The sequence below is a fragment of the Ranitomeya variabilis genome, chromosome 2 (assembly GCF_051348905.1).
Source record: "Ranitomeya variabilis isolate aRanVar5 chromosome 2, aRanVar5.hap1, whole genome shotgun sequence".
Classification (NCBI taxonomy): Eukaryota; Metazoa; Chordata; class Amphibia; order Anura; family Dendrobatidae; genus Ranitomeya; species Ranitomeya variabilis.
Genome location: NC_135233.1, coordinates 116,859,407 through 116,884,881, shown reverse-complemented (window position 1 = coordinate 116,884,881; position 25,475 = coordinate 116,859,407). Strand labels below are relative to the sequence as shown.

Here is a 25,475-nt window from a genome sequence, read left to right as displayed (position 1 = left end):
CCCTAACCCTAATCCCAACCCTAACCACAACTGTAACCCCAACACACCCCTAACCCTATCCGTAACCCTAACCACAAGCCTAATCTTAACCCTATTTCCAACCCTAGCCCTAATTCCAACCCTAACTCTAATTCCAACCCTAACCCTGAGGCTATGTGCCCATGTTGCGGATTCGTGTGAGATTTTTCTGCACGATTTTTGAAAAATCTGCAGGTAAAAGGCACTGCATTTTACCTGCGGATTTACAGCAGATTTCCAGTGTTTTTTTGTGCGGATTTCACCTGCGGATTCCTATTGAGGAACAGGTGTAAAATGCTGCGGAATCGCACAAAGAATTGACATGCTGCGGAAAATACAACGCAGCGTTTCTGCACGGAATTTTCTGCACCATGGGCACAGCGGATTTGGTTTTCCATAGGTGTACATGGTACTGTAAACCTGATGGAAAACTGCTACGAATTCGCAGTGGCCAATCCGCTGCGGATCCGCTGGCAATCCGCTGCGGATCCACGGACAATCCGCTGCGGATCGCGGCTAATCCGCTGCGGATCCGCAGCCAAATCCGCACTGTGTGCACATGCCATAACCCTAACCCTACCCCTAACCCTACCCCTAACCCTAACCCTACCCCTAGTTCTAACCCTAGTTCTAACCCTAACCCTAGTGGAAAGAAAAAAAAATATTTTCTTTATTTTATTATTGTCCCTACCTATGGGGGTGATAAAGGGGGGGTTTATTTATTATTTTTTTTATTTTGATCGCTGTGATAGAACCTACCACAGCGATCAAAATGTACTTGTAACGAATCTGCCGGCCGGCAGATTCGGTGGGCGCACTGAGCATGCGCCCGCCATTTTGGAAGATGGCGGCGCCCATGGAGAAGACGGACCGATACCGGGAGCCTCGGTAAGTAGAAGGTGGGGAGATCGGGGCACGGGGGGGGGGGGGGGGTCGGAGCACGGGGGGTGGCATAGGAGCAGGGGGGAGCGGACAGGAGGACGGGGGAGCGGAGCACAAGACGGAGGGGAGCGGACCACAGATCGGTGGCTTGGGGGGGCGATCGGTGGGGTGGGGGGGTCACATAAGTGTTTCCAGCCATGGCCGATGATATTGCAGCATCGGCCATGGCTGGATTGTAATATTTCACCAGTTTTTTAAGTGAAATATTACAAATCGCTCTGATTGGCTGTTTCACTTTCAACTGCCAATCAGAGCGATCGTAGCCACGGGGGGGTGAAGCCACCCCCCCTGGGCTGAAGTACCACTCCCCCTGTCCCTGCAGATCGGTTGAAATTGGAGTTAACCCTTTCACCCGATCTGCAGGGACGCAATCATTCCATGACGCCACATAGGCGTCATGGGTCAGATTGGCACCGACTTTCATGACGCCTACATGGCGTCAAAGGTCGGGAAGGGGTTAAGTGGTGGAACTTGCACTATTGCTGAATGACTAAATACTTTTTAGCCCCACTGTATATATATATATAATCATTATAATTTGTTATAACTAACCACAGTTAGTTACTATTTTAGGTTAATTAGGATTACCATAATTATTAATATTTGCCAAATATCAAAATAATGAGAGAGAGAATGTTTTAGGGCATTTTTATTACTATATATTTGTGTATAAGCTGAGTTTTTCAGCACATTTTTTTGTGCTGAAATTGCCCCCCTCGGCTTATACACAAGTCATTGTCCCAGTTTACGGCGGGGGAGGGGGAGCGGGTCCCAGGAGGCAGGAGCCCGCCTCTGTGGCTAAAACCTGTGCCCACTCCTAAAGATAAATGAATCTTCACTGCACTGGCAATGAATATAAATTTATCTTATAGCACAGGCACAGTTACATCTGCAGCCGCCGGATCCAGTATAAAAGAAAAAAAAACATCCTACTTACCTTCCCTGCGCGCCCTCGCAGCATCTCATTATGGTGCCAGCAAGTCCTGCGGCTGGGCGATCATGTGTTCCCACTCATTAAGGTAATGAATATTCACCTCTATCCCATATAACAAGCAGAAGAGACTTTTTTGGTCTGAAGAACAGAAGGAATGGACATTAGACCAGTGGAAATCTGTGCTTTGGTTTGATGAGTCCAAATTTGAGATTTTTGGTTCCAATGACCGTGTCTTTGTGCGACACAGAAAAGGTGAACGGATGGACTCTACATGCCTGGTTCCCATCGTGAAGCATAGAGGACGAGGTTTGATGGTGTGGGGGTGCTTTCCTGGTGACACTGTTGGGGATTTATTCAAAATTGAAGGCATATTGAACCAGCATGGCTACCACAGCATCTTGCATTGGCATGCTATTCCATCCGGTTTGGGTTTAGTTGGACCATCATTTATTTTTCAACAGGACCATGACCCCAAACACACCTCCAGGCTGTGTAAGGGCTAAGACAAAGAAGGAGAGTGATGGGGTGCTACGGCAAATTACCTGGCCTCCACAGTCACCAGACCTGGACCCAATCGAGATGGTTTGGGGTGAGCTAGACCGCAGAGTGAAGGCAAAAGGGCCAACAAGTGCTAAGCATCTCTGGGAACTTCTTCAAGATTGTTGGAAGACCATTACCGGTGACTACCTCTTGAAGCTCATCAAGAGAATGCCAAGAGTGTGCAAAGCAGTCGTCAGAGAAAAAGGTGGCTACTTTGAAGAACCTAGAATATAAGACATAATTTCAGTTGTTTCACACTTTTTTGTTAAGTATATAATTCCACATGTGTTAATTCATAGTTTTGATGCCTTCAGTGTGAATGTACAATTTTCATAGTCAAGTAATAAAGGCAGCACACTGCAGCGCTAAAACATGCAAACATGAAACATGAAAACTGAACTGCAATACTGCACTAGAAATATGAAAAATGAGAGCGTTTAGCGCATACAAATGGCCAGTTTTATGTGTACCTGATAGCCCCTTTACGGCATCTCTCATATATCAGGTCCTACGCTTGCCTACCTCGCTGACAATAAACGTCTCCATGTGAATGGGTACCTGTGAAAACCTCTTCCTAGACTCATATTCTCTCTCTCTGTGGAGAGGTACCGGACCTGCTGCGATTAAAACACCTGGGCTAGGAGGCGGAGTGCTCAGTCAGAAGGCTAAATAATATATTTGAAAAAACTGACCGTCACATCCATACATAGACTAAGTGTGAACAGGTGCTGAACCTAGAGTAACCAACTCATATATATAGTCAAGTAATAAAGGCAGCACACTGCAGCGCTAAAACATGCAAACATGAAACATGAAAACTGAACTGCAATACTGCACTAGAAATATGAAAAATGAGAGCGTTTAGCGCATAAAAATGGCCAATTTTATGTGTACCTGATAGCCCCTTTACGGCATCTCTCGTATATCAGGTCCTACGCTTGCCTACCTCGCTGAGAATAAACGTCTCCATGTGAATAGGTACCTGTGAAAACCTCTTCCTAGACTCACATTCTCTCTCTCTGTGGAGGGGTACTGGACCCGCCGCGATTAAAACACCTGGGCTAGGAGGCGGAGTGCTCAGTCAGAAGGCTAAATAATATATTTGAAAAAACTGACCGTCACATCCATACATAGACTAAGTGTGAACAGGTGCTGAACCTAGAGTAACCAACTCATATATAGTCAAGTAAAGAAGGCAGCACACTGCAGCGCTAAGACATGCAAACATGAAACATGAAAACTGAATTGCAATACTGCACTAGAAATATGAAAAATGAGAGCGTTTAGCGCATAAAAATGGCCAATTTTATGTGTACCTGATAGCCCCTTTACGGCATCTCTCGTATATCAGGTCCTACGCTTGCCTACCTCACTGAGAATCCAGTACCCCTCCACAGAGAGAGAGAATGAGTCTAAGAAGAGGTTTTCACAGGTACCCATTCACATGGAGACGTTTATTCTCAGCGAGGTAGGCAAGCGTAGGACCTGATATACGAGAGATGCCGTAAAGGGGCTATCAGGTACACATAAAATTGGCCATTTTTATGCGCTAAACGCTCTCATTTTTCATATTTCTAGTGCAGTATTGCAGTTCAGTTTTAATGTTTCATGTTTGCATGTTTTAGCGCTGCAGTGTGCTGCCTTTATTACTTGACTATATATATGAGTTGGTTACTCTAGGTTCAGCACCTGTTCACACTTAGTCTATGTATGGATGTGACGGTCAGCTTTTTCAAATGTACAATTTTCATAGTCATAAAAATACAGAAAAATCTTTGAACGAGAGGGTGTGTCCAAACTTTTGGTATGTACTGTATATATATATATATATATATATATATATATATATATATATATATATATGTATATATATATATATATATATATATATATATATACTAGATTGTGGCCCGATTCTAATGCATCGGGTATTCTAGAATATGCATGTCCCCGTAGTATATGGACAATGATGATTCCAGAATTCGCGGCAGACTGTGCCCGTCGCTGATTGGTTGAGGCAACATTTATGACATCATCGTCGCCATGGCAACCATTATGACATCTACGTCGATACTGTGCCCGTCGCTGATTGGTCGAGGCGAATTCGCGGCAGACTGTGCCCGTCGCTGATTGGTCGAGGCAACCTTTATGACATCATCGTCACCATGCTGTGCCCGTCGCTGATTTGTCGAGGCCTGGCGGCTTCGACCAATCAGAGATGCGGGATTTCCAGGACAGACAGACAGACAGAAAAACCCTTAGACAATTATATATATATATATAGATATATATATATATATATATATATATATATATATATATATACACAGTATATATATATATACACTCACTGGCCACTTTATTAGGTACACCATGCTAGTAACGGGTTGGACCCCCTTTTGCCTTCAGAACTGCCTCAATTCTTCGTGGCATAGATTCAACAAGGTGCTGGAAGCATTCCTCAGAGATTTTGGTCCATATTGACATGATGGCATCATACAGTTGCCGCAGATTTGTCGGCTGCACATCCCTGATGCGAATCTCCCGTTCCACCACATCCCAAAGATTTCATGTTGTTTACGCCAAATTCTGACCCTACCATCCGAATGTCGCAGCAGAAATCGAGACTCATCAGACCAAGCAACGTTTTTCCAATCTTCTACTGTCCAATTTCGATGAGCTTGTGCAAATTGTAGCCTCAGTTTCCTGTTCTTAGCTGAAAGGAGTGGTACCCAGTGTGGTCTTCTGCTGCTGTAGCCCATCTGCCTCAAAGTTCGACGCACTGTGCGTTCAGAGATGCTCTTAGGCCTACCTTGGTTGTAACGGGTGGCGATTTGAGTCACTGTTGCCTTTCTATCAGCTCGAACCAGTCTGCCCATTCTCCTCTGACCTCTGGCATCAACAAGGCATTTCCGCCCACAGAACTGCCGCTCACTGTATTTTTTTTCTTTTTCGGACCATTCTCTGTAAACCCTAGAGATGGTTGTGCGTGAAAATCCCAGTAGATCAGCAGTTTCTGAAATACTCAGACCAGCCCTTCTGGCACCAACAACCATGCCACGTTCAAAGGCACTCAAATCACCTTTCTTCCCCATACTGATGCTCGGTTTGAACTGCAGGAGATTGTCTTGACCATGTCTACATGCCTAAATGCACTGAGTTGCCGCCATGTGATTGGCTAATTAGAAATTAAGTGTTAACAAGAAGTTGGACAGGTGTACCTAATAAAGTGGCCAGTGAGTGTATATATACACTCACCGGCCACTTTATTAGGTACACCTGTCCAACTTCTTGTTAACACTTAATTTCTAATCAGCCAATCACATGGCGGCAACTCAGTGCATTTAGGCATGTAGACATGGTCAAGACAATCTCCTGCAGTTCAAACCGAGCATCAGTATGGGGAAGAAAGGTGATTTGAGTGCCTTTGAACGTGGCATGGTTGTTGGTGCCAGAAGGGCTGGTCTGAGTATTTCAGAAACTGCTGATCTACTGGGATTTTCACGCACAACCATCTCTAGGGTTTACAGAGAATGGTCCGAAAAAGAAAAAAAATACAGTGAGCGGCAGTTCTGTGGGCGGAAATGCCTTGTTGATGCCAGAGGTCAGAGGAGAATGGGCAGACTGGTTCGAGCTGATAGAAAGGCAACAGTGACTCAAATCGCCACCCGTTACAACCAAGGTAGGCCTAAGAGCATCTCTGAACGCACAGTGCGTCGAACTTTGAGGCAGATGGGCTACAGCAGCAGAAGACCACACCGGGTACCACTCCTTTCAGCTAAGAACAGGAAACTGAGGCTACAATTTGTACAAGCTCATCGAAATTGGACAGTAGAAGATTGGAAAAACGTTGCTTGGTCTGATGAGTCTCGATTTCTGCTGCGACATTCGGATGGTAGGGTCAGAATTTGGCGTAAACAACATGAAAGCATGGATCCATCCTGCCTTGTATGGAGCATCTTTGGGATGTGCAGCCGACAAATCTGCGGCAACTGTGTGATGCCATCATGTCAATATGGACCAAAATCTCTGAGGAATGCTTCCAGCACCTTGTTGAATCTATGCCACGAAGAATTGAGGCAGTTCTGAAGGCAAAAGGGGGTCCAACCCGTTACTAGCATGGTGTACCTAATAAAGTGGCCGGTGAGTGTATATATATATATATATATATATATATATATATATATATATATACTAGATGGTGGCCCGATTCTAATGCATCAGGTATTCTAGAATATGTATGTCCACGTGGTATACAGCACAGCCCACGTAGTATATTGCCCAGTCACGTAGTATATTGCCCAGCGATGTAGTATATTGCCCAGTCACGTAGTATATTGCCCAGTCACGTAGTATATTGCCCAGCCACGTAGTATATTGCCCAGCCTTGTAGTATATTGCCCAGCCACGTAGTATATTGCCCAGCCACGTAGTATATTGCCAAGCGACGTAGTATATTGCCCAGCCACGTAGTATGTTGCTCAGCGACGTACTATATTGCTGAGTGATGTAGTATATTGCCCAGCCACATAGTATATTGCCCAGTGATGTAGTATATTGCCCAGTGACGTGGGATATTGCCCAGCGACGTAGTATATAACCCATCCATGTAGTAGATTGCCCAGCCACGTAAGTGACAGGTTAAAAAATAAAAAATAAACATACTCACCTTCCGATCCGAAGTCCCCTTGTAGTGCGAACATACTCACCATAGTTCTGTCACCTGTGTGCGGTACAGGCTGCAGCTTCCGGTCCATGGGTGTGCTGACGTCGCGGTCACATGACCGTGACGTCATGGCAGGTCCTGTTCGCGCAGGCGCACAGGGCCTGTGATGACGTCGCAGTCACATGACCGTGACGTCATGGCAGGTCCTTGTGCCATATGATAATTGGTACCGGAACCTACCACTTGCACAGAGTGATTACCGGAGGGTGGCGAGGAGCGGGAAAGGCAGCGGAAGGTGAGTATATAATGATTTTTTTTTAACATTAGATCTTTTTACTATTGACGCTGCGTAGGCAGCTTCAATAGTAAAAATTTGGTCACACAGGGTTAATAGCAGCGGTAACGGAGTGCATTACCCGCGGCATAACGCGGTCCGTTACCGCTGCCATTAACCCTGTGTGAGCGCAGACTGGACTGGAGGGATATATGCGGGCGCCGGGCAGTGAGTGCTGGGAGTAAGGAGCGGCCATTTTTTTCCGGACTGTGCGCGTCGCTGATTGGTCGCGGCAGCCATGACAGGCAGCTGCCGAGACCAATCAGCGAACGAATAACGGTGACAGAAAGAGGGAAGTACCCTTAGACAATTATATAGTAGATGTATACTGCTCAAAAAAATTAAAGGGAACACTTAAACAGAATGTAACTCCAACTAAATCAAACTTCTGTGAAGTCAAACTGTCCACTTAGGAAGCAACACTGTTTGACAATCAATTTCACATGCTGTTGTGCAAATGGAATAGACAACAGATGGAAATTATTGGCTGTTATCAAGACACCCTCAATAAAGGAGTGGTTCTGCAGGTGGGGATCACAGAACACATCTCAGTACCAATGCTTTCTGGCTGATGTTTTGATCACTTTTGAATGTTGGTTGTGCTATCACACTCGTGGTAGCATGAGACTGACTCTACAACCCACACAAGTTGCTCAGGCAGTGCAGCTCATCCAGGATGGCACATGAATGCGAGCTGTGGCAAGAGGGTTTGCTGTGTCAGTCAGCGTAGTGTCTAGAGGCGCTACCAGGAGACAGGCCAGTACACAAGGAGACGTGGAAGGGGCAGTAGGAGGGCAACAACCCAGCAGCAGGACCGCTACCTCAGCCTTTGTGCAAGGAGGAACAGGAGGAGCACAGCCAGAGCCCTGCAAAATGACCTCCAGCAGGCCACAAATGTGTATGTGTCTGCACAAATGGTTACAAACCGACTCTATGACAATGGTCTGTGTGCCCGACGTCCACAGATGGGGGTTGTGCTCACAGCCCAACACCGTGCAGGACGCTTGACATTTGCCACAGAACACCAAGATTGGAAAATTCGCCACTGGCGCCCTGTGCTCTTCACAGATGAAAGCAGGTTCACACTGAGCACATGTGACAGACGTGACAGAGTCTGGAGACGCTGTTGAGAGCGATGTGCTGCCTGCAACATAATAAGAATAATCTTTATTTTTATATAGCGCTAACATATTCCGCAGCGCTTTACAGTTTGCACACATTAACATCTCTGCTCCCGTTGGGGCTCACAATCTAAATTCCCTATCAGTATGTCTTTGGAATGTGGGAGGAATCCGGAGAACCCAGAGGAATCCCACACAAACACGGGGAGAACATACAAACTCCTTGCAGATTTTGTCCCAGGTGGGATTAGAACCCAGGACTCCAGCGCTGCAAGGCTGCAGTGCTATCCACTGAGCCACCATGCTGCAACATCCTTCAGCATGTTCGGTTTAGCAGTGGGTCATTAATGGTGTGGGGTGGCATTTGTTTGGAGGGCCGCACAGCCCTACATGTTCTCCCCAGAGGTAGCCTGACTGCTATTAGGTAACGAGATGAGATCCTCAGACCCCTTGTGAGACCATATGCTGTTGCGGATGGCCCTGTGATCCTCCTAATGCAGGACAATGCCAGACCTCATGTGGCTGGAAAGTGTCAGCAGTTCCTGCAAGATGAAGGCATTGAAGGTATGGACTGGCCTGCCCGTTCCCCAGACCTGAATCAGATTGAACACATCTGGGACATCATGTCTCGCACCATCCACCAACGTCACGTTGCACCCCAGACTGTCCAGGAGTTGGCTGATGCTTTAGTCCACGTCTGGGAGGAGATACCTCAGGGGACTATCCGCCGCCTCATCAGGAGAATGTCTAGGTGTTGAAGGGAGGTCATATAGGCACGTGGAGACCACACACACTACTGAGCATCATTTCCTTGTCTTGAGGCATTTCCACTGCAGTTGGATAAGTCTTTAACTTCATTTGCCACTTTGATTTTGAGCATCATTCCAACTCTAGACCTCCGTGGGATATTAGTTGTGATTTACGTTGATCAGTTTTAGATTGTATTGTTCTCAACACATTCCACTATGTAATGAATAAAGATTTACAACTGGAATATTTAATGCATTGATATCTAGGATGTGGGATTTTAGTGTTCCCTTTAGTTTTTTGAGCAGTGTATATGAATAGTCACACACTGACATCCCACACCCCACTGTGGCTTATAGGCAGACTGTCAGCCAGTGCTGAGAATATGTGTAATAAATACATATATATGAGATACACAGCTGTGTGTGCAGACTATATAGAGAGCACACACACATCTATATATATAAGAGGCATCGTGATTACTCGCTAATCCCGCCCCCTGCACAGTAGCTCTGCCCCCCACACATCACCACACATAATCCCGCCCACCCACCTCATCACCACACATAATCCCGCCCCCCACCACATCACCACACAATCCCGCCCCCCCCACATACCACAACACATAATCCCGCCCCCCACCACATTACCACACATAATCCCCCACCACCACATTACCATACATAATCCCGCCCCCACCACATAACCACACATAATCCTGCCCCCCAACACATCACCACGCATCCCGCCCCCCAACACATCACCACGCATAATCCCGCCCCCCAACACATCACCACACATAATCCGGTGCCCCACCACATTACCACACATAATCCCATCCCCCACCACATTACCACACATAATCCTGCCCCCCCACCACATCACCACACATAATCCCGCCGCACATCTTACTGAATCCAGTTTATTTTTTAGTTTACACTGTGAATAAAATGTATTAGTATTATTCAGATTTTTAATGATTATTATTGTTATTAACTTCATTTTAAGTTAATTTACCACCTGCGTAAACGCTATTGAATGTTGTCATCATTTAGTTTAATCACCAGCAGCGTTAATTAGATAGCAATAAGCGTGCCGAGCATTAGCTGGCTGGAAACAGCTAGTTATATATATATATATACACTCACTGGCCACTTTATTAGGTACACCTGTCCAACTTCTTGTTAACACTTAATTTCTAATCAGCCAATCACATGGCGGCAACTCAGTGCATTTAGGCATGTAGACATGGTCAAGACAATCTCCTGCAGTTCAAACCGAGCATCAGTATGGGGAAGAAAGGTGATTTGAGTGCCTTTGAACGTGGCATGGTTGTTGGTGCCAGAAGGGCTGTTCTGAGTATTTCAGAAACTGCTGATCTACTGGGATTTTCACGCACAACCATCTCTAGGGTTTACAGAGAATGGTCCGAAAAAGAAAAAAAATCCAGTGAGCGGCAGTTCTGTGGGCGGAAATGCCTTGTTGATGCCAGAGGTCAGAGGAGAATGGGCAGACTGGTTCGAGCTGATAGAAAGGCAACAGTGACTCAAATCGCCACCCGTTACAACCAAGGTAGGCCTAAGAGCATCTCTGAACGCACAGTGCGTCGAACTTTGAGGCAGATGGGCTACAGCAGCAGAAGACCACACCGGGTACCACTCCTTTCAGCTAAGAACAGGAAACTGAGGCTACAATTTGCACAAGCTCATCGAAATTGGACAGTAGAAGATTGGAAAAACGTTGCTTGGTCTGATGAGTCTCGATTTCTGCTGCGACATTCGGATGGTAGGGTCAGAATTTGGCGTAAACAACATGAAATCTTTGGGATGTGGTGGAACGGGAGATTCGCATCAGGGATGTGCAGCCGACAAATCTGCGGCAACTGTGTGATGCCATCATGTCAATATGGACCAAAATCTCTGAGGAATGCTTCCAGCACCTTGTTGAATCTATGCCACGAAGAATTGAGGCAGTTCTGAAGGCAAAAGGGGGTCCAACCCGTTACTAGCATGGTGTACCTAATAAAGTGGCCAGTGAGTGTATATGTCACACACTGACATCCCAAACCCCACTGTGGCTTATAGGCAGACTGTCAGCCAGTGCTGAGGAGAATATGTGTAATAAATACATATATATGAGATACACAGCTGTGTGCAGACTATATAGAGAGCACACACACATTATATATATATTAGTCACACACTGACATCCCAGACCCCACTGTGGCTTATAGGCAGACTCAGTCAGTGCTGCCCAGCACAGCGCCAACACCACAGCCAGCAATGCCGCCCACCCTGCACGTCCTGGGCGCGGCCTCCCGGAGCCCGCCATCATCATGTACACAGAGGCAGTAAGCGACCAGGAAGTGAGCGCCGCCAGTGGTGACTCCTCCTGCTGCTGGCACTGGGCGGGCGCTGCCGGGCAGAACAGACAGCGCTATGGGCGACAACTATGGCGTGCAGACACCTCCTCGTGATGGGTAGTCCGGCTCTTTTTTTAAATAGAAATACATTTTACACAGTCATCATTCCAGGTCTTTGCCTGTAAAGTGAGATCCTCATTATACACCTGTATAAGTATCTATTGAAGCAGTAAAGACTGTTTTTAGCATTGCTGTTTCCTCAGATTGTTAGCTCTTGTGAACAGGGCCCTGCTACTCGGCTGTAGTCTTAGGGTATTACTTTCTAATATGTGGCGTTTTTGGTACATTGCTGTAGTCATTCCCTCTTGGATAAGATTTATCTGCATCCGTATTTTTTCTGCAAATGGATGCAAACGCATGGAACTGCATCCTGATCAGGATTTGGTTGGAAATGTGAAATTCTGACTTCTGGAGCAGAGGGGAGAGAGGAGAGAAGAAAGGAGTGGGGAGAGACGGGTGAAAGTGAAAGGAAAAAATGGGGCTCCGAGCATGTGCAGTATGAAGTCCCCATGCAGACTGGACGCAGGCAGCCTGATTCGGGGGTTTCTACATTGACAATCATATGTCTTTTGGATGCGCTGCTACATACCAGGATGTCTGCAGATTTTTTTTAACACCCAAAATTCACAACAAGCTGTGTTTTGGGAGCACATGAAAAATCCTGATGCAAACGCAGGTCCAGGCATCCCCATGTTAAGTATAGGGATGCAATCTGGATCGAGATGCATCAGGATTGCTACACATCACAATGCACCGTACCAAAGCGCTAGTGTGAAAGCAGCCCCACCCGTGCAGCCCCTAACCAGGTGCCCCATGTTATATACATGCTCCCAATACATTTTATTAGCACACTATAACATAGGGCACAAGCCCTTCTAGTGAGGCCGCTCACTGTATGACGGCACAGCATGCAGCGTCTACATTATGTCTGCATCCTGCTCCCATACAGTTTCATCACTTTCCCATACAGCACATCGCTTGCTTCTGAGCATGCTCAGTCCCACATAATGGATCCCTGCACATGGAAGCACACAGATCCGTGTTGTCCAGGATCCGTGCTCCATGGTAATTCCAGACATGTAGCTACGGGTCCGTGTGCATCCATTTTCACACGCATTCTATATGATTGGAGCTGTACTAGATCTCGCAACAGGTTTTGCCTAAAATCACTTGATATTACCCTATCCTCAGCAGCAGCAACAACTGATGCCGTCCATCCTCCTCCCTGTGGTGCTCCTGTCTTGAATCCTCCTCAGTCCTGACTAATACTACGATACCAAACAACATAGCTCCCAACTGTCCCTCATTCTGCAGGACTGTCCCAGTTTTGAGCCTTTGCTATGCCAAGCACTCCCGCACGGGACGCTCTGCTTCCCACAGACAGCAGGAGAAGCAGCCGACACGCCCCCTTGTGTTAAGCCATGTCCCTTACCCTTCAGTATGCGATGTATCAGCCGGTCATCCCTGCACCCGCAGAGCCTTACACCACATATTGGCTGCCTGCTCTTTGCGCACAGGACCTGTGATGAGGTCACATGAGGGGAGGAGTCAGGGGTCATATGATCGGGATCTTCATGGATTGCAGGACTCGGCTGTGCTGGTTGCCAACTTGCCACATGGTGCTGCTGGATGAGGTAAGTAAGCTGCCTTGTGTGGGGTCAGGAGGGGTACAGTGTGGATGTAGCAGAGCCATGTCTGTGTATGAGGTGAATGGAGCGGAGCCGTGTGTGTCTGAGGTATATGGAGTGGAGCTAAATATGTACGAGGTGTACGGAGCGGAGCCGTGTGTGTACGAGGTGTATGGAGCGGAGCTGAATGTGTACGAGGTGTATGGAGCGGAGCCGTGTGTGTATGAGGTGTATGGAGCGAAGCTGAATGTGTACGAGGTGTATGGAGCGGAGCCGTGTGTGTGCGAGGTGTATGGAGCGGAGCTGAATGTGTACGAGGTGTACGGAGCGGAGCCGTGTGTATGAGGTGTATGGAGCGGAGCCGTGTGTGTATGAGGTGTATGAAGCGAAGCTGAATGTGTACGAGGTGTATGGAGCGGAGCTGAATGTCTACGAGGTGTACAGAGCGGAGCCGTGTGTGTATGAGGTGTATGGAGCGGAGCCGTGTGTGTATGAGGTGTATGGAGAGGAGCTAAATGTGTACGAGGTGTATGGAGCAGAGCTGAATGTGTATGAGGTGTATAGAGCGGAGCCGTGTGTGTATAAGGTGTATGGAATGCAGCCATGTGTGTATGAGGTGTATGGAGTGGAGCCATGTGTGTATGAGGTGTATGGAGCGGAGCCGTGTGTGTATGAAGCGTATAGAGCGGAGCTAAATGTGTACAAGGTTATGGAGTGGAGCTGAATGTGCACGAGGTGTACGGAGCGGAGCCGTGTGTGTATGAGGTGTATGGAGCGGAGCCGTGTGTACGCAGCGGAGCCGTGTGTGCAAAGTGTACGGAGCGCAGCCGCATGTGTAGAAGTAGCTATGTCTGGCCATTATATGGTACAAAGTATCATGTGCGGCCAATATACAGTATGGATCATCTTGTGCCGTCATTATACAGTATGGAGCATCATTGGCAGCTAATATACAGTATGGAGCATCATGTGCGGTCATTATACAGTATGGAGCATCATGTGGGGCTATTATACAGTATGGAGCATCATGTGCGGTCATTATACAGTATGGAGCATCATGTGCGGCCATTATACAGTATGGAGCATCATGTGCAGTCATTATACAGTATGGAGCATCATGTGTGGTCATTATACAGTATGGAGCATCATGTGGGGCCATTATACAGTATGGAGCATCTTGTGGGGCCATTATACAGTATGGAGCATCATGTGGGGCCATTATACAGTGTGGAGCATCATGTGTGGTCATTATACAGTGTGGAGCATCATGTGTGGTCATTATACAGTGTGGAGCATCATGTGGGGCCATTATACAGTATGGAGCATCATGTGGGGCCATTATACAGTATGGAGCATCATGTGTGGTCATTATACAGTATGGAGCATCATGTGGGGCCATTATACAGTATGGAGCATCATGTGCGTCATTATACAGTATGGAACATCATGTGCTGTCATTATACAGTATGGAGCATCATGTGTGGCCATTATACAGTATGGAGCATCATGTGCGGTCATTATACAGTATGGAGCATCATGTGGGACCATTATACAGTATGGATCATCATGTGGGGCCATTATACAGTATGGATCATCATGTGGGGCCAAAACAGAATTCATCATCTTTCCCCATCTCACACAACCCCCCCCCCCTCGCTGCCTTGGGATAATCCTTGACACTGATCTCTCCTTCAAACCACATATCCAAGCCCTTTCCGCTTCCTGTCGCCTTCAACTCAAAAATATTTTACAGATCCGTACATTCTTCAACTAAGAATCTGCAAAAACCCTCCTTGACTACTGCAACCTCCTGCTCTGTAGCATCCCCTCGAACACTCTCGCACCCCTCCAATCTATTCTAAACTCTGCTGCCCGACTAATCCACCTGTCCCCCCGCTATTCCCCGGCCTTTCCCCTCTGTCAATCCCTGCACTGGATCCCCATTACCCAGAGACTCCAGTACAAAAGCCTAACCATGACATACAAAGCCATCCACAACCTGTCTCCTCCATATATCTGTGACCTCTTCTCCCGGTACTTACCTGCACGCATCCTCCGATCCTCACAAGATCTCCTTCTCTTATCTCCTCTTCCCACAATCGCATACAAGATTTCTCTCGCGTATCACCCCTACTCTGGAACTCTCTACCACAACATATCAGACTCTTGCCTACCATCGAAACCTTCAAAACGAACCTGAAGACCCACCTCTTCCGACAAGCCTACAACCTGCAGTAACCACTGATTGACCAAACCGCTGCACGACCAGCTCTATCCTCACCTACTGTATCCTCACCCATCCCTTGTAGATTGTGAGCCCTCACGGGCAGAGTTCTCGCTCCTCCTGTACCAGTTGTGACTTGTATTGTTCAAGATCATTGTACTTGTTTTTATTATGTAGACCCCTCCTCATATGTAAAGCGCCATGGAATAACAATAATTCTGGGAAACTACTTGGCGTAAAGTCAATTTGCCAAAATCTGTAACGAAGTTGAGCATAGGATTGACAGGACCTAGGTCCAGCCGCCACATTGGCTGGAAGAGCCCGGCGAACCTTCTCCTGTGTGTTGGAATCATCACTGTAGAGTGATGCCTTCATGATGTACGGAGCCACCAGAGGAGGCGCTGTAGATGCCGGCAGATGAGGAGGGTTGTAGGGTTTTGATCAGACTGCTGACGTGGTTCGGGATCAGTGTCCTGTTATTCTTTTTGCTCAACTTTAGTCAATAGAGCATGGAGCGTGCAGAAATCTCTGGGTTTAAGGGTTTACTTAAAGGCCGGGATAATTGTGTTCATGTCAGGTTAAGCCACGAGACAAGTTATGCTTCCATTAAGTAATTACGGCAATCATAGTCACTGGACAGCAGAAGGCGCTTGTGGAGGAGAATGCCGCACGTGCACCATTTGCAATTTCAGGGTTTCCAACCAGCGTGGGTCCGATTGGGCTGAGAATCCTAGGAGATAGTTACATCTAAATGTATTGCCATACTACAGTGTTCTAGTATATAATGCGAGTTATCAAAAGATCACAGGTACGAGTTTTGTAGAGGGGCTAAAAGAGATTAAAAGTAGTATATAAAAAAAAGTGTAAAATGGCCCCGAAAATGCAAAAAAATAAAAAAGTGAATTTGTTATATCCGCTTCTGTAGAAGTTTGATCTATCAAAATATAATGTAATTTTAACCCATAGAGCAAATAAAAAAAAAAAAGCGAAAGAAACGTATGTATCCCAAAATGGGACCAATAAAAACTACAGAAAACAAGTCATCACGCAGCTCAGTTGACCAAAAAATGAAAGTTATAGGTCTAAGGAAATGGCTACACAAACAAATAGGCTTTAATGCTTAATTTAAAAAAATGTATATATATTTTACTGTTTAAAAAAAAAAAAGACTCTTGGTGTTTTGCCATAATTGTGCTCACCTGCAGGATCGCGGCACATTTACCACCATAGAAATGAAACCCAAATTACAACGGTGGAATTCACTGCACCTGGAAATGTCATCCGGCTTGTCAGTGCAGTAAAGTGATTGATGTTATTCAAGTCCATGACTCGTCCCACAAATAACAAGCCCTCATATGGCTATGTTGACACAATTAAAAATAGTTATAGCTCTTGAAAGAGGGGAGCGACGAAAGCACCAAAATGAAAACCTGGCTCCTACGGGAAGGGCAGTAAAATTAAATAGACCATCAGAAACCTTCACGGATGATGGATTCTGTAGGGAACAGCGTTTGAGTCTGGTTTCATACATCCGACATTCAGTGCTTGGACTGCTACGTCTGTACCAGTTGCTGGTTTCCTGACCCAAACTCACCATCTTCATGGGCACATATGATGCATCCATGTTTGAATGCTCCTGTGCCAGTCCAGAAATGGTGGTCCCAGCGTGTATTGTGAATGTCAGATATATAAAACCGGCCGCACAGTCATGTAGTAGATGCAATTTGGCTTTAGCCGATGGTAGTATTTGTGATACCATAATTCGTACGCCCAATGAAAAATGATTTAACCCATTCATTGCGATATATCGCTTGTTTTTCCAGGTCTCACGATCCGTTGTGTCCGAGATGAGCACACCGCTGCAAACATGAATCTGCATTACCTGGAGAATGGCTCTGTAATGGTTAATTTCATCTATAACAAGGAGCTCTTCTTCCTCCCCATAGGCTTTGCACTGAAGGTCAGTGTAGATCGTAAGTGACGTCATGAATTCATGTTCCTACACATTGCCAACACTAGCCCACAGAAGTCTTCTCGGAAACATAGTGATCAGAAAGATTTTGGCCCGTTCTGTATTTTGTGGTTCCCCTACTCTTGTTTCTTATCAGCAGGGTCAGCCATAGTATTGGTGTTTGAGCAGAGTGCCTTCATCCAGCCTATAGATGGCGCTACCTACTATATTGTTTATGGACTGCTGAAGAGCGGAAAATGCTATGCTTTTCTTTCTCCGCCAGTCCCATAGACAATGAATGGTGCAGCAGTGTGCATGTGCAACTACCGCTGCATGCAAATATTTTATCACCGGACCTGTGGAAAGTGGTGATTGTGTGACCACCCCTTGGTCTGGGCTCCCTCACTGACCATCTAATCTAGTCCTGTTTCCAAAGTAGTTTCCACATCCGAAAAAAGAGTGGGTATGTAGCCATCTCTGTGCCTCCCACAAATATGAGAATGGGTTCCCTGTTCATATAGTAAGAGCACATAAAGTGTATTGCTGCCTGTGATGACAATATGGCCCTTGGACCTCAAAAGACCAAATTTGTATTATTTCTTAGGTATTTTGTGTCTCCGTCTGATCTGGTGTCTTTCACTCTTACAGGCATTAGTTGGTTTTTCCGACTATCAGATTTTCACAGACCTGATCAAGGGAAAAGAGGGCAATTCCTTCTTTAGAGACTGCGTCACACAGATGCTGCGATTGGTGATGGAAGACGGGTGTCACACCCAAGAACAAGTCCTCAAATATCTGGGAGACCGTTTTCGAGTCAAGTTTTTCATGCCAGAGTGGTATACTAATGAACAGGTGGCAGAGTTTCTTCTGGAGTAAGATGCCATGCTTTTTTATAGGGTTAGGAATGTGTAGAGTAGTTTCTATAATTGCTATAAAAGCAGCATTATTTAGCCCCCAATACAAGCACTTGTGCCATTATTCCTGTCCTGTTCAGTAACAGCCTTAGGCTGGAAAGATCATTCTACGTTCACATGTTGCAACTTTCAAGGTTTTTGCACCGAAAAATCAGCAAAACCTGATAGCTGCATTTTTGCTGCGTTTTTGCTGTTACCGATTACTTTCAATGGGTGAAAAAACGGTAAAAGAAGTGACATGCTGCAGTTTTCCACATCAGTCAGGATAATAAAACCAATGTGAGGGATTTCTGAAATCTCATAGACTTTGCTGGTGATGTAAAAACACAGCTTAAAATTTGCATTAAAAAACCATAGCCTTAGTGGTTTGTATGGTAGAAGTATATATTCGGTTAGTCTTTCTAGTTTGGAATTATTCAGTATAAAGTGATGACATCTCTCTAGAATATGCTGTCACTTTACTTGCCAGTAGGGGTCTGACCTAAGGCACCACCACTAGCCCATGTAGTGGTGGAAACACGGGACCTGGATTCAGTTGATTTCTCTGGGTCCAACCTTGGGGGCTTCCTCCAAACTTGACAGTTTTTACCCATCCACTGGTTTGGTTAAACAAGAATACCCCTTTAAGCCTGGAATCATACATAGCTGTCAGAAGTGGATGCGGTTTATGTGTGAAGTATAAAGGAAAGACTTATTCTTCTCCTGCCCACTGGATTCACATCCAACTTTGGCTTGAAAAACTGCATCAAAACTTTCCTGTGTGATTCCAGTCTTACACCTACTGGGAGAGAGAAACCCAGCAACGGCCGACATCCATCGACATGTTGTGTTGAGCCTTTAGTAACTTTTGTACAGAATCCACCATTGTTCCCTGTAATTACCACCGTTTTGTCTATTCACAGACAGTGCATTTGCATACATCTTAAAACCAACGTTGAGAAATTCTACATGCTTTGCCACATGACCAGGAAACTTTTTACTTTTGCAAAAGACAAGTGCATGGAGGACAGTATGGACAGTTTAATGAGTCAGGAGGTCCTAACTCCAGGACAGCTGTTCCTCATGTTTTTAAAGGTACGTAGATCAAATCTCATTATCAATCCGTAAAGAAATAACACAAAGGTTCTGGTCCCTTCATCCACTGTGTGCTAATTATAAAACTGTGGTCTATATGAACAAAGGGGTCTGTAAACACCCTCCAGGAAGGAACTCAGGTGTCAATTAAGAAACACTCCCAATCTTTTTGCCTACAAACTTTGGAAATGTGTGTACTGTAGTGCTGGGCATTCTTCCACTGCGCCATATTTTCAGAGCAATCATTCTGGATATACACTGCTCAAAAAAATAAAGGGAACACTAAAATCCCACATCCTAGAGATCACTGAATGAAATATTCTACTTGTAAATCTTTATTCATTACATAGTGGAATGTGTTGAGAACAATAAAACCTAAAAATGATCAACGTAAATCACAACTAATATCCCACGGAGGTCTGGAGTTGGAATGATGCTCAAAATCAAAGTGGAAAATGAAGCTACAGGCTGATCCAACTTCAGTGGAAACGCCTCAAGACAAGAAAATGATGCTCAGTAGTGTGTGTGGCCTCCACGTGCCTGTATGACCTCCCTACAACGCCTGGGCATGCTCCTGATGAGGCACGGATGGTCTCCTGAGGGTTCTCCTCCCAGACCTGGACTAAAGCATCCGCCAACTCCTGGATAGTCTATGGTGCAACGTGACGTTGGTGGATGGTGCGAGACATGATGTCCCAGATGTGTTCAATCGGATTCAGGTCTGGGAATGGGCGGGCCAGTCCATAGCTTCAATGCCTTCATCTTGCAGGAACTGCTGACACATTCCAGCCACATGAGGTATGGCATTGTCCTGCATTAGGAGGAACCCAGGGCCAACCGCACCAGCATATGGTCTCAAAAGGGGTCTGAGGATTTCATCTTGGTACCTAATGGCAGTCAGGCTACCTCTGGGCTTGTTCCAAAGAAATGCCACCCCACACCATTACTGACCCACTTCCAAACTGGTCATGCTGAAGGATGTTGTAGGCAGCAGATCGCTCCCCACGGCGTCTCCAGACTCTGTCATGTCTGTCACATGTGCTCAGTGCGAACCTGCTTTCATCTGTGAAGAGCGCAGGGCGCCAGTGGCAAATTTGCCAATCCTGGTGTTCTGTGGCAAATGCCAAGCGTCCTGCATGTGAGCACAACCCCCATCTGTGGACGTCGGGCACTCAGACCATCCTCATGGAGTCGGTTTCTAACGGTTTGTGCAGACACATGCACATTTGTGGCCTGCTGGAGGCCATTTTGCAGGGCTCTGGCAGTGCTCCTCCTGTTCCTCCTTGCACAAAGGCTGAGGTAGTGGTCCTGCTGCTGGGTTGTTGCCCTCCTACAGCCCTCTCCACATCTCCTGGTGTACTGGCCTGTCTCCTGGTAGCGCCTCCAGCCTCTGGACACTACGCTGGCAGACACAGCAAACCTTGCCACAGCTCGCATTGATGTGCCATTCTGGATGAGCTGCACTACCTGAGCCACTTGTGTGGGTTGTAGAGTCTGTCTCGTGCTACCACGAGTGTGAAAGCACAACCAACATTTAAAAGTGACCAAAACATCAGCCAGAAAGCATTGGTACTGAGATGTGGTCTGTGGTCCCCACCTGCAGAACCACTGCTTTATTGTGTGTGTCTTGATAACTGCCAATAATTTCCATCTGTTGTCAATTCCATTTGCACAACAGCATGTGAAATTGATTGTCAAACAGTGTTGCTTCCTAGGTGGACAGTTTGATTTCACAGAAGTGTTTGATTTACTTGGAGTTATATTCTGTTGTTTAAGTGTTCCCTTTATTTTTTTGAGCAGTGTATATTTGTTCAGTTTCCCCGCACACTGTTCTCTAAGTTCTGCTCTTTTTTTCCATGAGTTATCTTTAACAATTTTTATGTCGCTTATTAGTACCCCTCGCGAAGGCCTTTCTAGCCTCTCAACCTACACCAATAGGAACTGAGCCTAAATTTTGTGCAGAACAATTGCAACAGATTCCCCTTAACACTATCACAGTTAATAATTCAGAGACAGAATGGGTTAAATGGGTTAAGTTTCCAGCCTAAAGGGTATCTAGACCTCATTGGTTTCACTTGTACCCAAAACAAAAGGGGAGAGGGATCTGATAAAGATCTGAGGGCGTAGTCCATATTCATTAAGAACGGAGCAATAGTGGAATTACAAAGAATCAAATCTATCTGTGACATTGGATGATATTTGAGGTGGCGCAGGAGAAAGCGCTTGAGTCATGACTAGTGATGAGCGAGTGTACTCGTTGCTCGGGTTTTCCCCTAGCACGCTGGGGTGACCTCCGAGTATTTGTAACTGCTCGGAGATTTAGTTTTCATTGACGCAGCTGAATGATTTCCAGCTACTAGCCAGGCTGAGTACATGTGGGGGTTGCCTGTTTGCTAGGGAATCCCCACATGTAATCAAGCAGGCTAGTAGCTGTAAATCATTCAGCTGCCGTGATGAAAACTAAGTCTTCGAGCAGTCATAAATACTCGGATGTCACCCCAGCGTGCTAGGGGAAAACCCGAGCAACGACTACGCTCACTCATCACTAGTCAGGAGCTCTTTTCCTCCAGATATCTATTCAGCCCAGCTCATTGATAAGGATTGAGAAAAGGAAATATGTCAAGAATTGGAAAAAGCTAAGATGGAACTAGTATCACGAGTAACAGACAGCCAAAATAAAAACTTTTCCAATAAATTGGAAAGGAAACTGACTCTATTACAGATAGAAATTAAACAGCAAAAGAAAGAAAAATTCCTGAGAGACAAAGCCGACTATGACATGGGAATGGTGTTTAAGTGGAACAAAAATAAAAGGCAATCCACATTTTATAATAGAAACCGCAGCCAAAAAGGTAATAAAATCAATAAGAAAAAGAAATCAGATGGTTGGATTACCGACTCCGAATCAAGCGCTGCAGAAGATTCAGGTGAAGCCAATACTACTATTCCACCAGAAACCAATTTATCATCCCCTTTAGAAGAAAGGTCAGACGAGGGAGAAGAAGACGCAGTTGCCAAAAGAAAACGCAAGCAAGTCTCTTGGAGGAAATAAACACAGAGACAGAAAGAATACAAGATGAATTACGAATATTGAATTTATCAAAAAGAACTTTAAATGCTGACCATATCTCATTACTGTCCAAAGGATTAAATTATTGCCTTCCAGAAACATTTGATTTAACCAACTTTAAAGTAGATTTATTTAAAAGCGTGAGAAAACTCCATCTTCATAAACATTTTCAAAAGGATAAAAAGCAAGATTTAAATACTCATGGCTCCCAAATGATATCTAGTACCTTATCTCAAGGAGAAAATTACATAGGCACTCTGGGTTTCATGTTATATCCTGCTGAAATAGACTCAGAAGCAGCCCTATTACTAAGCTTAAATGATTCTGTTATACCACAACATACAGATGTTTCATATACATCTGCACAAACACCCTTTATGGGTGGAATCAAATCTCGCTTTATGCCCCCTGTCTCCCCTGGCAACGCCATCGATCTCTTCCAAGACCTGGTAATAAAGGATATAGAAGCAATTATTTACCAAACTCCGAAAAAGAATCTTAATAATAGAGAATTGTCAGCTTTGAAAGAATTGCAAAGTTGGGACGATGTCGTTGTCGGGAGAGCAGATAAAGGAGGCAACATTGTTGTATTGGATAAGGAATCCTATATAAAAGAAGCTTTAATGCAATTGAATGATTAATCCAGTTACTGTGCGCTCTCCAGTAACCCTACTCAAAAGTATCTTACTAAACTAAGATCGTTACTAAGAAAATATGTGGAAAAGGGAGTGCTTCCTAAAAAACGCGCAGAGAGTTTACTACCTGAATATCCACGATTTCCCTATTGGTATAGCATACCTAAAATCCACAAAGATATAAAAGAACCACCAGGGCGTCCTATAATCTCAGGGATAAATTCAGTTACTGAAGCATTATCTCAATATATCGACTGGCTATTAAAACCATTGTTACCAAGTATTCCCTCATATATTAAGGATTCAGGGGATTTGGTATTAGCTCTAAAAGAAATAGATTGGCAACCCACCTTTGCATTAACATCTATCGATGTAGTCAATTTGTATACTCGTATTCCAAAAGAAAAAGGTATACAGGCAATCCAGAGTATTCTACAAAGAAGAGGTGTAGATCCTGAAATAATTTCTTTTATCTCAGAAAGCCTTGAGTTTATATTGTCCAATAATTCATTCAAATTTATGAATAAATGGTACACACAATTAATTGGGACAGCCATGGGTACGCCCACTTCTTGTACTTATGCAAATCTGTTTTTAGACACATATGCTAATAATATCAATAATCCCTTCCTGAAGCACATTCGTTTCTATACTAGATTCGTGGACGATATCATGATGATATGGGATGGGGATGAAACAGAATTTAATCAGTTTGTGAAATATTTGAACACCTCCAACAATGATAATATGGAGTTTACTTCTTGTTTTGGGCATAATGATCTTGAATATTTAGATGTAAAAATAGAGGTAAATGAAGGTGATATTCTGACAAAAGTATTTAGAAAAAGAACTGCAACAAACAATATACTACATTTTGAAAGTGCACATCCGTCTCATACAAAAAACGGACTGCCATATAGTCAGATGGTGAGATTACGAAAAATTAATAATAGTAATAAAATATTTAACGAACAAATCAGTGAGCTAAAAGTTCGATTTATGAAAAGGGGTTATCCTCCACAAATATTAAGAGAAGCCGAAAATCGCATAGAAAAATCCACACAACATGATTTTTTGAAAAGAAAAAGAATTAACGAATTTGATTCAGAAAAAACTAAAAGATTTTCTTTTTGCTTTAAGCATAGTAATTTATTGTTCAAAATATTTTTATTCAGTAAGAAAGAGAAATATACAACATTATATGGTAACCATTGAAAACAATGTCAACGTTCTACACCCCTCTCCCCATCGGTAATTCCATTACCTCTGTGGTGATACCACAGCAGTATAAACATCAGTTTGTAAACAGTTTGAGAGGGTTAAAGCAGGTCACCCCTATATAAACGAACAAACACAAATAATAAAATACCTTAGGAGAAAAGAGAAATAGAAAAAAAGATAGGAAGAAGAAAAAGAGAAAGAACGGATATCGGTGCATGTATAACGCCAGAACTCCACCAACTCACTACTCAGTAAATCCCCATTATGAGGGGCGAGGCAGTACACCCTGTGTCACCCATGTCTGAAAATGTTGTGCTTCTTTAAATTGTATCCATGGGTACCACTTCGCATGCCAATTGACACCCAACCTGTCATCAAAGGCCCTCATCTCCTCCATCCTGCACAGCACATCCAATGCCTCCACCCAATCTATCCTCCTCGGCGCTACGGGTGATCTCCACAATCTGGGTATGATTTGGCGCATTGCATTCATGAAGTACGGCAACATACTCTTCTTGTTTTTGGACACAGAGCCCGGGAAAATTGACAATAAAGCTATCTCCGGCGTTGCCTCTACTTGTTTGTTTGTAATATGATTATATAAGGCAAATATGTCTTTCCAGAGGGATCTGACACCACTGCAACTCCACCATATATGTAACATGGATCCCACCGCCCCATTACACCTCCAACAGGTGTCCGATATTGTTGGGTCAATTTTATGTAACCTAACAGGTGTTCTATACCACTGTGTTATAATTTTATAATTCAGCTCCTGGATTCTACAAGACACCGACAGCCGATACGCGCACGTGAAGGCCCTCACCCACAACTCGGTCCCAATCTCCTTGTGTAATTCTCTTTGCCATTGTACTGTATAACTGAGAGGTCCGTCTCCCCCCCCGGACACTATCAAACCGTATATCAAGGAAATAGAATGTGCTGGGCCCTGAGACATAAGACACAGCTGCTCAAAAGGAGTGGACATGTGATACGAGCCCTCCAACCCCAGAGAGCCAATATAACTCCGGAGT

General features: G+C 44.9%; 1 protein-coding gene across 1 annotated transcript in view; it reads left to right on the top strand.

The window, feature by feature from the left end:
• The window catches only part of LOC143804614 (DNA-directed RNA polymerase I subunit RPA2-like), a 391,215-nt gene that overhangs the window by 340,161 nt on the left and 25,579 nt on the right, over positions 1-25,475 (top strand). Inside the window, 3 exon segments of the mRNA XM_077282870.1 lie at positions 17,400-17,536; positions 18,176-18,399; positions 19,344-19,515. Coding sequence (XP_077138985.1) covers positions 17,400-17,536; positions 18,176-18,399; positions 19,344-19,515 — 533 coding nt within the window.